Here is a 12,580-nt window from a genome sequence, read left to right on the forward strand (position 1 = left end):
TTCGAAAATGTATTTCTGCTGAGCTTTCATGTAAAAATTCCAAACTACACCGAGGTAAAAGGTCATATGGCAGTGAATGCAATAAAAGAAAAAGAAGAATGGATATTGACTCCATTCCTTTAGATAGTAATGACTCATCTATACAGTCTATTGCCGTTGCAGATGACGCCTTGCCTTCACCCTTTGATAGAGTTTATAGAGCCAGCAATTCCCAGGAGCACTCTGAAGAAGCGCTTGAAAAAAGTGGACAAGTCGTCAGGAATATTCAAAACATAGAGCTTAATCTTTGAGGAATAGTCAAAAATGCGTTTGGATAATAAAAATGAGATGACGTGACGCTAACGCTAACTTCTGTTTCGTAATGCAAAATGCTTATCCAAGATGCAATGTGCAACGGAGATACAGTCATGACATTAGTCCATTGTAGGAAGCCATAGTGCCACGTGGTGCGGTGAGGATCATAAGAGAAATGCCAGAAACCCAGCAAGAAGACCAGTAAAGTATTATCCAGATTCCTTGATAGAGCAAGCATGTGTACATTGTACGCGATTTCTGAAATAAATACTATTTTCTTCTATTTTAACGCGAGCATTCATATTTTCTATCCCTTGGAAGATAAGTATTCGACAAGCAACTATTATGTTAGCACGATATCCAGCACTAGCGTTGAGGCTTACTACACACTTGTCTCACCCCTACATACTAGCATGCACGTATCCATCCAAGGACTGTCAAGCAGGAATCCGGCTTTACAAGGAATTGCGGATATTGATCGAGTACATTCTGACTATAGCTTAGAGTGTATAGTAACTAGGAAGCTCAAGAAAAATGCAATTTCTGACAATGTACATGCAGTGTAGATTCTGCATTACAGCCGGGACAGAATAAAGCCTAATCGCTATGAATAGCTGAGACCTTTTCGAACACTTATTATTGAAGATAATCACGAAGATGGAGGTCCATTCATGGATGTTATTAGAGCACGTTCTGATTATCACGGTGAACCACGAATTGAATTGCACGAATTTGACGATAGCAACGATATCTGCTAAGTTCTTTTCTTTATCAAGAGATCAACAGCTGAATGCAATGAAGCTGACGTAAATCGTGACTCTTTAGAAAGTGAACGCGCCGACATAGAGCCGCGTGCCGGCGACTTACAGCGGTTATTACCATCATCAACTTAAGCTAACCCTGAAGGAACATTAATGCTTCCGGTAGCTGTTATCATTCTTGCAATCCTTATCGTCCCTGACTTCTCAATGCTTTTGAATGGATTTGAGCCACAAGGCTCTGCACAATTAAAAGATGATTTTATTCCTTTCCTTTGTGCGATGGAAAGAGCTAGTATAAGAGCCGAACTAAACCTTACGAAGTTGTTATCTTTTAAAAGCAAGGAAAGACATTTGTCTGTATTTCTCGCTTCACAAATATATGAATACTTGGTTAGGACGACGGAAGCCCAATTATGAAGCTGTCGCGGCGGACGCGCAGCCCTTGTTTTAAACAAAAGAAAAGAAATAGGGAAGAGAGAATTCTTTTTTCTTTTCTTGATTCCCTTCTTTAATGCTTACTTTAACGTTTGAGAATGACAATGGCTAAGGAATCTCTGCGAGAAGTGGATGCAAACGTACCACTGTCAAACACCCACACCGATAAAGTCAAAAACCGATCATATGTGGCTGCCCAAAAGGTTACTTGCCGCATTTATCCATATCTTGTCAAATGCGTACCTAAGGCCTGTAAACATTCAGAAACGTAAACACTACACCGAGGAGGAAAAGAAGGAGCTTATGAAACTAAAAGCCGAAGGGAAGACGAACGCTGAGGTGGCGACTTCAATAAAGCGAACGTACAATTCAGTTCGCAATATGTATAACGAACTAAAAAACGATCCGCGGTATAAAGTCTCGCTCTCCGAAAGTGAAGAGGTACAGATAAGCAAAGCAGGAAATATTGCGAGTACGACTCCTAATCTCAGAGATACCTAGAGAAAAATGAAGATTCGCCAAGACATGTTAAAGCTTGGAGCAAAGACGAGGATATAATGCTTACCAAGATGTTCAATGACGATGTACCAATTGAAGACATTTCGACAGCTATGAACAGGAGTGTAACCTCCCTGCAAGACCGTCTAGGATTCTTGGGAGCTATGCAAGGATCTTTCGACGGTCATCAAGCTTGCTATAGTTGTAGAAAGATACTACCACATCAAGACTTCTATGAAGGTCAAAGCAGCACGACCTTTACTTCGTACAAATCGTGCGTTAAAATCGTGAACGAGGTAAAAGGAGAGCAGCAAGCGTGATTAGAATGGCTGAATTCTCAACGTGTCTTTAGACTAAAAGTCTTGCAAACAATACCGTTGAAGGAATGCTCAAGAAGTGGACAGCATTGTGCAGGCGTAGGGGCCTCTCGAAAGACAAGGAAAACGCAGCGGAAATGTCGACGATACTCCCACTTGTGATCGATGCATATACACGATGCGAACAAAACGGTTTCAAATGCATATATTGCAAGCGTACACTAATATTCACCAAAAATACGATGTCGGGCAAGAGAGCTGAGGTGGACCATCTACGAGCTGATTTGCTGTCGCATGATCAAGAACAAACATTACAGTTTGTATGTTTCTGTTGTAACAGGTAAGCTTTTTCGAGATTCTACCTTCTATAATAATACGTTGTATTAATTGAAGCCAATATAAATCAGTGCGAAAAGGGATAACCCAGAAGAAGAATTCAAAAGGTTCCTAAAAGAGGTGCAGTTAGCACCGGCTAGTTGGACATATGTTTCCCGTACAGCCGATGACATGAGAAACATACCCGCAAAAGCAAAGGATTTGAGGTTCAAGGATAAGAAACTTTATGCTGATCGAGCAATTAGGCAAGGAAAAACGGTAGGCCTCAGGTTTCAGCACAACTTGGAATAATTATGCTAAACCGAGCTACATAATTGCCCTTCAGATCATTGGGGAAATAGCTACAAATGAAGAGTTCCAGGCGGTAGCCAAGAAGCATGGGTTGATGTGCCCTTATACTCATATAATTGGCAACTGGAGTACCTCGAACTCGCTCTTGAATTTATTTTTCAACAGGCTGCAGGGTGCTAATGATAAAGAGATTCACATACATTACGCGAGCAAGCTCGAAGTAATGCTTTTACCTTGTAACTTTGCGCTAAGAGATTTCCCACACTCCGAACTGAAGGATTGGATTGTAGCAATCAAAAAGTTAACATAGGCACATTCGAAAATATAGCGTAACCAGATTCGAAAATTAGCGTAGCCGATGACTTCGTGTCAAAGATAAATACATAATAAACGAATCTATTTCGATTCTGCTGATGTCTATAATGACGTGCTTTCAATCCACTGATGTCTCTGCTGACTCTATCATCAGTGCAAGACATTGAAGAAAATGCCGACGGAAATACGCCTCCAAGCTGATGCAAATCATCTACACCCGCCGCGTCATAAACATTGAAATGGAGAGATAAGCCAGAAAGCACTCTAAGACGGCTGCCTATGCAACTTGTCCTAGAAGTTGGAGAAAGCAAGTGCCCGTAGAAGATGGAGAGTGTTAACGAGAAAGCTCTTCTAGTTTTCTACCCGACATCGTGTCGGCCATACATTGCTCATAGACAGTAGGCAAAGAGTTGGACAAGCACATTTGAGATTTCCTCCTTTCACCAAAGCCGGGAGTAGTCTAGATCAGGTACTTTTATCAGCAATTGAATGCAAAAAGTCTGTTGCTCGAGCAAATCTACAATGTAGCAATTCAAACACCCAAACATTTCTCAAAAGCACTCTCATCGGGATACGACATTCTAGGCAGAACATTGTGAGCAATTTAGTAAATCTCTTTTAGTTACTTACGTTCCTTCAATGTTTCTGAACGGTTCAGGAACCATGTCCAGACAGTAAGCTTCTATTGAGCTGAGTAAGCAACTGTATTTACTTGGAGCCGTCAAACAGCTGAAGCTGAGAGTTCTAGGCATAAAGGAAAACAACGTATGATTCCGGCATTACCAGAAAATTAGTAAACTATAATGATGGGAGCGCTGATTATAATTTTAATCACTTTAGCAGTATAGTTTCAAGTAGACCAAGCATATCATGGGTATCTGCGTATGGCGGCGTTGGCCGAGAATTACCTAAATACGACTTCCCAACGGAACACTGCCAAGGAGCTGCAAGATCAAGAGCAAATCCCAACTTCACTACTTGTTGGACGGTTCTAGGTAGAACAATTTTCTGTTCTATAAGATTCATATAGGCCAGTACATTCTGTTAAATAGGTTTCCACCGGACAACTTTTGCAGCAAAGGAGCTGCATTAGTGAGATATTTTATCGTGTATTCTACAGTCGTGATAATAACGCACCGTGCATAGTATTACTCCACAACATTCACATGTGATATAAGTTTCTTGACATACACGATGTTAAGTTTCTCTGGATGCAACACTGAAACTTGACTGCACTTAACAGGCCTAAACTGACAACACCCACATATATCCATTCTTGTTAAGAGGTAGAAAGTTAGCCCATATCCATTGGTTGCAATAACTGGGTACTTGCCAAGGTTGCTAGTTGTATGTCAGCAAGAACGTACCCAAGAGATTAAAGGTGCATCTCACCTATGCAGCCCAAAAGATTTATGTACGAGTTACGGAAGAGAAATATGATATGCTGTTGACAGTTTCCTTTTCGATGACGCCCTTGTGAGCTCAGAAACAGGAGTGCAGAATGGCAACAAAGGTACTGTATAAGACATATTCGACATGGAGACGATCTCTGAGACGGCTACCACGCGATTGACTGCATCCATTGCGATAAAGTACCTCACCTTGTAAAATGCAAGTACATCTCCTAGAAAGGAGCCAGATCAACTCTAAAAGCATTCCTGACACCTGGAATCTGGTGTATAATTTATTCGGAATGTCTTGTATTTCACAAAATACAAAAAGAAAAATAATAATAAGACAAAAGGGGAAAAAAGGAACGCTTTTGCTTGCCAATATTATGTATGCAATAAAATAATCACATGTGAAACTTATGCTAGCAAAAAAAGATGTAACTGGATGGTCCAGTAGTGTGTTGCAGCATGGCAATGGAAACTTGTGGTTTTAGTTGTAAAGAATTTCTGCATCGTGAGAAGTGAGAATAGTTCTCCCGGCTGTAGTGCACATGTTATCTTCAAGCATAGCATTATCACGACGAGTGTATAGTTGAGGGACAGGTTGTATGTCTAACAGCAGGTCCTGCTGAGATGGATGAGGAAATACAAGGGTATGAAGGAGCAAGTTGCCGGGTAAAATCTGACGGTGGGATATACATGAAAGGATATCCACAACTGACGGCAGGGCTAAACGTTGAAGCAGAGGCTAATGAATGATTGTAATTTGTATTCTGCACAGTGCCAGTGGCATATCTGACGGTAGCGCGTTGTCGGTAACTGAATTGGGCTTGATTGCACTATTCCAGCATAGTCTTGTTCCGTCTTTGGCTGGATAGGAGGTGGAGACACATTGGACCTGGGGGACGCGAGTGCCAAGGATGCTTCCAGCGTTTGTAGAGGACAGAGACTGGGAGTTCATGATGGTTGGTATCACCTCTCGAGAGGAGGTGGCTGTAGGGGGTGTCAGGGTATTATCGCTAGCGTAGTTGTTGGTGGTGTTGCTTTTGGTTGTTGTCGCAGGAGGGAGAGAACGGCGAGGAAGAGAGCATCGAGGGCGAGAAATGATCATGCCGAACCGCTGCTGTTCCTGCCTTGATCCCAAATTTGGGCTGTGTGTGCGTGTGTGTGGCGAGCTCAACTGCATAATGAGCTGTTGTTGCAACAGCAGCGCCGAAATTGCTTGGCGGGAAACGTTCTCTCTCTCTCTCTCTCTCACATATTTTATTCTTTTTGTTCCGTTTGGAAAATATGCAGCAAGACGTGCTGCCGGGACACACAAATATTGATAGAGACTACTTTGCAAGCGAGACCGCAAAATGCACCCTCGACGACTGGCGATATGAAATGCGAAGAGAGATTCAAGAGATGCTCGTATGGATCTGTCGGGAAGTCCGTTGTTGCTACATTGTGTGTTAACATACCAATGGTTCTGTTAAAAAAATAGCCTGGTTTATACCTTGGACCACTGACAGCCTGTCGAGACACAGAGTACCTCAACTCGTTTGGAATTACACACATTGTATGCTTACTGGATGCAATGGAAGCACAGCTATTTCGATTCCTCAATCTTCAAAGCGCCTTCTCCTTTTTCCCCATCCAAGTATCCGACTCTAAAACGCAGAATTTGATCCCTCTATTCCCTCAGATTACGACATTTATCAACGATACCCTGCGACGAGACGGAAAAATTCTTGTCTGCTGCAACGGCGGCATGTCGCGCAGCCCGGCAGTCGTTATTGCTTACATGATGGAGACTTTCAATTTGGATGCATCGGAAGCCTACCAATATGTCCAGAGCAGACGGCTATGTATAAATCCGAATGATGCATTCAAAACACAGATTGCTGTATGTCGACGAAGGGAAAACAAGTGGGCAAAGTTGGGGTATAAATGTTTTAATGCGCATGGAATGCAAATAGGAGTATGAGCCTATATACAAGGCAAGAAAAAATATAGCAACACCTATTGAAGAACAGCGACATCGCCGAAGACGGCGGTCGGACGAAGGGGATGATGAGGAGGATGGAGATACTAAAAGACGAGTATTTGAAGCAAGCCATCACGGAGATGGCAGAATAGAATCTATTTTTTCGAGTGTGATGCTTCCTTAGAGCGGCTCATCCTTGTCAAACGAAGAATCTTGTCTTGCTATGCATGATATGTCATGTTTCTGTACGTAGGATATAATGCTGATGGCAATCAGAAATATGAAGGTGCACATTGCAGCTGTTGTAAATCCAGTATCTATATGAAGTACCTGTTAACAATGAAATTTGATTCATTCTTCGCAGCCAAATCACTTACGATATCGTGGAGCGTCTGTCACAGGCCAAAGGATCAGAGGGGTCCAGAGAGACGTGGACGAAGCAGACGTGTTGAGTATGGAGACTGCCAAGGCACGCATACCGCGTTCTTGAGACATGCTTTCACTTGCCCAAGTCATGACAAGCTACGGATGCACGAATATAAATATATGTTAGCCCAAGGAAGATGTCCTTGCGTTTCGACATTCGGACTTACTGCAGAGATGGAACCGATGCCCACATGGTTCACGAGAAAACCTGCATACAGCAATCCAAAAGGTTTAACAAAATTCGCCAGCATAATTGCACCAACGAGACCCAGCGCTGCCGGAGGAAATATGCACCTAAAAAATATTCCGTCAGTTTGGAGACACTACACTGTAACAAAACCAACGAGAAGTTTTACCAGAAGCGTGATTGCTCTCTATCACTCACGTAACCACTTATCAAACCCGCACTCATTACAAGCAATGTAGTCGGCTTGAAAAAAGCGTGAGATACTCGCTCAATGTGCAGTTCAGCGAAAGTAAAGTCTCACCGTTGTCAAAAGATTTGCAGTAACAGCATCGTATCCAAGTCTTTTCGCGACTATACCCAAGACATGTGTTGAGCCTAGGGCTATTTGCAACGAAGTCCATCCAGCGAGAAACAGATAGAGATAATGACTTTTTAAAAGACGAGTAAGGCTGTTCCAGCTGGCTGCACTCTTGTCGGATTCCTTCTTTTCTTCAGCTCTTCGCTTGATAATGTTTCTTTCCTTCCTCCTTGATTAATAGATGCTAGCAAAATGTAAAAGTGGAGTAATTAGTTACCTTTTCTGTCAGCCAAGCAGTATTTTGCGGATAATCAGGAAGGTAGCGTCTACCAAACATGGCAAGTATGGCAGTCAAGCAACCGTCCAACAGAAACATCCATCTCCAGCTGGAATTCAGAAACACACGTAAATTCAGTCATTGAAATATTGGAGTTGTACCCTGTGCTACCCTACCCGCTTATGCCTAGAAATCCATCCAGTGTTTTGAGCATGATGGCTTGGAGGAATCCACTCAGACCGGCGCCGAGCGCGCTTGACGCGTTCAAAAGAGCCATGCGTGTACCAAGCTCATTTTTCGAGTACCACGTGCCGAACAGGAATACAATCTACTGGGCGTTAAAGTGTCACATAATATGAATTTATTATTTACACCTTGAACCAACAACACGTACCCCTGGGTAAAAGCCTGCTTCTGCTAGGCCGAGGATGACACGGATAGGATATACCTGGTACACATTCTGTACAAAGCCCATCAACAAAGTCGAGATACTCCATACAAGCTCAAGCGTTGGCAAATAAGCGGATGGTCGTAGTCGAGATAGGAGCACGTTAGATGGCACCTGCATTCTAAACAAAACGATAAATATTGGTTTGGCCCGTACATCCAACCTCCCCCTGTTGCTATAGCTCACGTTAGATAACCTGCAATGAATACAACTGTCATCCAATTGTACTGAACTCCAGTGATATGCAATTCTTCTTCCATGCCGCTAATGAATGCACTCCCTAGCAGCAGTGCAGTTGGTTTTTTTGTTCCACACGTTTTCTTATATTTAGCTGTACCTAGCGCACTGTTGTCAAGTGCCTTGACAAGATTCCCGAGCATAGCAAACGCCAACAGTCGTTTATCTAAACGCCTCACTAGGTCTTTTTCGGCTTGGGGATCGCTGCAATCGTGGTTGCCATCCTCGAGCAATGGTTCTTGCAATTCACGCAAGCTAATAGCATCTGGCTGGCGCATCGGGAGGCAATGTGGAAAGAAGAAGGGAGAGGATTTATGTAAGCGAATAGAACGGCAAGAAACGAAGATAGGGGCGCGTAAGCGGGAAGCTATTTCTTCATGCATATGTTTCAGATAAAGTGGGTATCCGAGTAACAACAGCAGGTTGCATCGAGAGCTGCATACATTTGGCAGCACACAAAAATTGATCCATGGAAAATGACAAAGATGCTCACTCTGGTGGTGTTGAAAGCAGAAGATGTAATAAAAACCTTATCCTGCAATAGCATTTCTGCATAAGTTCCACGGTTGTACGAAAATATCAGAGAGTGAATTTTTCAGTCGGAGAAGCCACTGGAGAGAGCAAGAGGGGATGGGGGATCACTGTCTCACTGTCTTTCCAATTAGGGTTAGGCTACAGCGGGGACGATCTCCCAAGCCTGGGGCGATGACATTTTCAATGTTAATGGGTTCTGCGGTCCAGACAACTGGTATGATTACATCCGACTGTCTAAACATCGTCATTACCATCGCAGATTGCATATCAGAATCTATTTTCTGCATGATACTGTAGATTGACATGCATAGCTGCAGATAGATCAGCTATCGAGCACGGCGATAATAGATCTACGCAAGCTTCTTATTCTCCCTAGGATGATGGTGTACTAACCCCGGGTATCCTCTCCGACTGTTTGCGCTAGAGCGTGGTACCAGTGGAGGTTTAGAATGTGTCAATTGAGAAGAACACGATATCCATTGCCGCTGCTGGGTTGCTGGGAAAGAGTGCGCAGTATTCTCATTCCACAAACGTGGAGATAATCAGTAATTGGTACAATATCTGTTCTCAACCGACGGCCTTAAGCAATAGAAGCAAGCAATGAGATCATATGGGAAAAGCTTGATTGTTTTTATGCTGTGTGTGACTGGGTGCGTGGGAAGCCAACAGCTTCTATTCTGAGGGACAGTGGGCGCCGTGCTCCGCTTTATTGTCCTTCTTTTTCTCCTTTCCATTTCTTCTTCTTGGCGCTGATCGTTCGGAAATGGCTAATAGCGATGAACCATTCGATGTAACCATCAAAGCAACTCTTCATATTTCCAATGAAGATCATGAGATCCGGCGCTTCAAGACGAAATCTGACGTGAGCTATGAGCAGTTGCATCAAGAGGTAACATCTCTGGGCCATGACGGAAATTATCTACGACAGCTGACGACGGCTGGTATGCCACATCGCAGCTGCATGCCTTCTTTCGTATCGATGATAGCATGGATCTGAAAATAACATACGAAGATCGCTACGGGGATGAGGTTACAATGGCAAGCGACGACGATGTTATAGATGCGTTCTGGAGTGCAATTCAGGACTATTCTCATTGTGGTCGCAATCTTGACCCCGTGCGCTTGAATCTACGTGCGATACCCAAAAAGAGCAAATCAACATCCCAGCCTGCTGGCGATGACCTGCGCAATTCGGGAAATGCATCATCTAGCGTTTCTGGAGCGCCTGTTCGGACTCAAATAGGCAGCGCGTCATCGTCGCAAGCCGCTTCTGGCAGCTACGCATCCCAAAAGCCAAGAGGCGGCGAAATACTTGCAAACACATTGCAGCAATTTATCGACCAGTTTCAGCGAGAAATCAACACTGCTGGACAACAACCGCCAAGCAATGTCGCATCCGCAATTTTGGAGAACACAGCTCGGGCAGCCGCTACGGCCGCAGCCCACGTCTATCACAAGACTCTAACCACGCTTGTGCAACCCACGGATACCCAGAAATCACAAAACGAACATTCGCCGAGACATTGCCAAGGTCGTGGTGGCTGTACCAGAATCATATGTAACGCATGCCGTCAGCTGATCGAAGGGTAAGTTGACATTCCCTGGGTTGAGCATCAATGTTACTCATGGAATAAACTCAGCGCTCGGTACCGCTGCATGACTTGCGAAGATTTTGATTTCTGTGAAAATTGCAAGCGAACTGTGCAACATGACCCGCTCCACCTCTTCATTTGCATGCGAGAGGATACCAAGGAAGAAGAGCCCAAGGAAGAGCAGCAACCGGATGTACATTACGTCTGCGATCACTGTCATACTGATATTGTCGGCACTCGCCACCGCTGCATGAAATGCCCAGGTAAGCAAAGAATTTCTTGGCCCCCTCTTTAAAAAAAGCAACAGATGACAAGCTACTCTGGATTTTGTTTCTAATGTCGTCTTTTCCTGCAGATTATGATTTTTGCCAACGCTGCTACGATTTGCCCCGTATGTTCCATCCTCGAAATCAGTTCTTTTCTCGGTACCCTCCCAAGCCATCTGCGCCAGTCCCATGGCAACAAGTGGAACACAAGGGCGTTATCTGTGATGGCTGCAACCGAACCATCAAGGGCATCCGATATAAGGTACACTTCTCTGCGGATATTCTCCTGGATAAAAGTCTAATCAGGATTCCATCTAGTGCGGTCACTGCGACAACTTTGATCTCTGTGAATCGTGCGAAGTAGACGCTCCCAGGTCCCACAACCCCAAGCATATCTTTTTAAAGATTCGTGATCCTATCCCTACCGTATTCAATCAGCCATTACTTCCGGATATGCTCACCAAAGCGCCAACTCGGACTTACATTTCCTCTTCTCCATCAGCAAAAACAATCGTTTCATTAAACACCGGTGTTCGCTCACCAGTGGTCGCTAAGCCTGAAGCCACTGCGGAGCAAATTGCACGTCCTCCCTCACAACAACAGACATTTAAGCACTCCTCCGGCGAAGCACTCTTCTCGGCAAGGTTTATCGAAGATGTAACCATACCCGATCAAACCACGTTAAATCCTGGCCAAGTACTCCCAAAGGTAAAATGACAGAAATGCTCGGCTGCCGAGGAGTTTTGATCGGCTTGGCATTTTAAAACTCCATACTAGATATGGAAGCTCAAGAATGATGGTCTCGTTGACTGGCCTATTGGTACCTCTATCGTGTTTACTGGAGGAGACCATGATATGCGCGCACCTAGCGTCGGCCAGCACAACGTTGTTGTCCCGGTTGCCAAAGCAGGAGAAACTGTCTGCGTCGTTCTAAACATAAAAGCACCTTCAAAACCTGGCGACTACATCAGCGACTATCGACTATCCACTCCTAACGGTACACTTTTCGGTCCAACGTTCTGGATTGACATTACTGTTCCGGATGCTCCTCAACCTCTCCCGCTGCCCGATCGAGATGCACTTGCACCACCACAGTCGAGTGAAGCAGCCACCAGCAGCAGCAGCAGCAACAACAACAGCATGATATATCCCGTTTTGACTACTCGTTCCAGCGAAGGCACAGTGACTCCAGCCCACGCAAGATCCGAAGTGGATGAAAGCGAGGGTCCGTCGTTTACAGACGGTCCACCTTCCGTTGTCTCATGCGACAGTTTTGGTTCAAGTGCCGGCAGCCAGAGATCCATTGTCTCTGTAGCGCCTTCATATACCAGTAGCGTTGTCGCTCGCGAGACTTACAATCAACAACAGGAAGGAAGCACAGGATTCGTCTTGGTAGATAAAGACGAATCAAACAATGATGCTGCAACGTTATCCAATCCACACGAAAAATTGCCTCGAACGGTAACAGTCTCTCCGGTACCTCCTGCCCATCCATTCCACGAACAATTGACCCAGATCCATGAAATGGTGAGTAAGTCGGTGTGCATACCTTTTTTATTTATTACAGTAGATGATATTAAACAAGTATGTATTGTAAGCAGGGTCTGACATTTTGCGACGAGCTAGCAGTCAAGTTGCTACAAAAACACGGCGGCAGCGTTGACAAGGCTGTGCCCGAGATTTTGGAACGACTTTACCCAGAGTAGTC

General features: G+C 44.3%; 5 protein-coding genes across 5 annotated transcripts; 3 read left to right on the forward strand and 2 right to left on the reverse strand.

Annotated features, from left to right (window-relative positions):
• Nucleotides 1-2,047: 2,047 nt before the first annotated feature.
• On the forward strand, nucleotides 2,048-3,242 carry VTP01DRAFT_8995 (uncharacterized protein; the record flags this gene model as incomplete). Its single annotated transcript, XM_069388177.1, has 4 exons — nucleotides 2,048-2,284; nucleotides 2,341-2,645; nucleotides 2,713-2,899; nucleotides 2,967-3,242. 4 exons carry the CDS (start codon nucleotides 2,048-2,050, stop codon nucleotides 3,240-3,242), a joined length of 1,005 nt encoding a protein of 334 aa, XP_069240501.1.
• Nucleotides 3,243-5,386: 2,144 nt separating this feature from the next.
• VTP01DRAFT_8996 (uncharacterized protein) lies at nucleotides 5,387-5,824 on the reverse strand (the record flags this gene model as incomplete). The annotated part of the gene is made up of 1 exon (XM_069388178.1): nucleotides 5,387-5,824. One exon carries the CDS (start codon nucleotides 5,822-5,824, stop codon nucleotides 5,387-5,389), a length of 438 nt encoding a protein of 145 aa, XP_069240502.1.
• Nucleotides 5,825-5,928: 104 nt separating this feature from the next.
• Nucleotides 5,929-6,791, forward strand: VTP01DRAFT_8997 (uncharacterized protein; the record flags this gene model as incomplete). Its single annotated transcript, XM_069388179.1, has 3 exons — nucleotides 5,929-6,051; nucleotides 6,125-6,526; nucleotides 6,600-6,791. The coding sequence occupies 3 exons, from the start codon at nucleotides 5,929-5,931 to the stop codon at nucleotides 6,789-6,791; spliced, it is 717 nt and encodes a 238-aa protein (XP_069240503.1).
• Nucleotides 6,792-7,526: 735 nt separating this feature from the next.
• Nucleotides 7,527-8,758, reverse strand: VTP01DRAFT_8998 (uncharacterized protein; the record flags this gene model as incomplete). The annotated part of the gene is made up of 6 exons (XM_069388180.1): nucleotides 7,527-7,571; nucleotides 7,796-7,904; nucleotides 7,972-8,123; nucleotides 8,190-8,364; nucleotides 8,430-8,523; nucleotides 8,581-8,758. 6 exons carry the CDS (start codon nucleotides 8,756-8,758, stop codon nucleotides 7,527-7,529), a joined length of 753 nt encoding a protein of 250 aa, XP_069240504.1.
• A 1,019-nt stretch (nucleotides 8,759-9,777) lies between these two features.
• Nucleotides 9,778-12,578, forward strand: VTP01DRAFT_8999 (uncharacterized protein; the record flags this gene model as incomplete). Its single annotated transcript, XM_069388181.1, has 7 exons — nucleotides 9,778-9,903; nucleotides 9,972-10,600; nucleotides 10,655-10,869; nucleotides 10,962-11,134; nucleotides 11,191-11,580; nucleotides 11,650-12,399; nucleotides 12,474-12,578. The coding sequence occupies 7 exons, from the start codon at nucleotides 9,778-9,780 to the stop codon at nucleotides 12,576-12,578; spliced, it is 2,388 nt and encodes a 795-aa protein (XP_069240505.1).
• Nucleotides 12,579-12,580: the final 2 nt, after the last annotated feature.

The sequence above is a fragment of the Rhizomucor pusillus genome (genome assembly GCF_041956525.1).
Source record: "Rhizomucor pusillus strain CBS 183.67 unplaced genomic scaffold VTP01scaffold_6, whole genome shotgun sequence".
In the NCBI taxonomy this organism is placed as follows: Eukaryota; Fungi; Mucoromycota; class Mucoromycetes; order Mucorales; family Lichtheimiaceae; genus Rhizomucor; species Rhizomucor pusillus.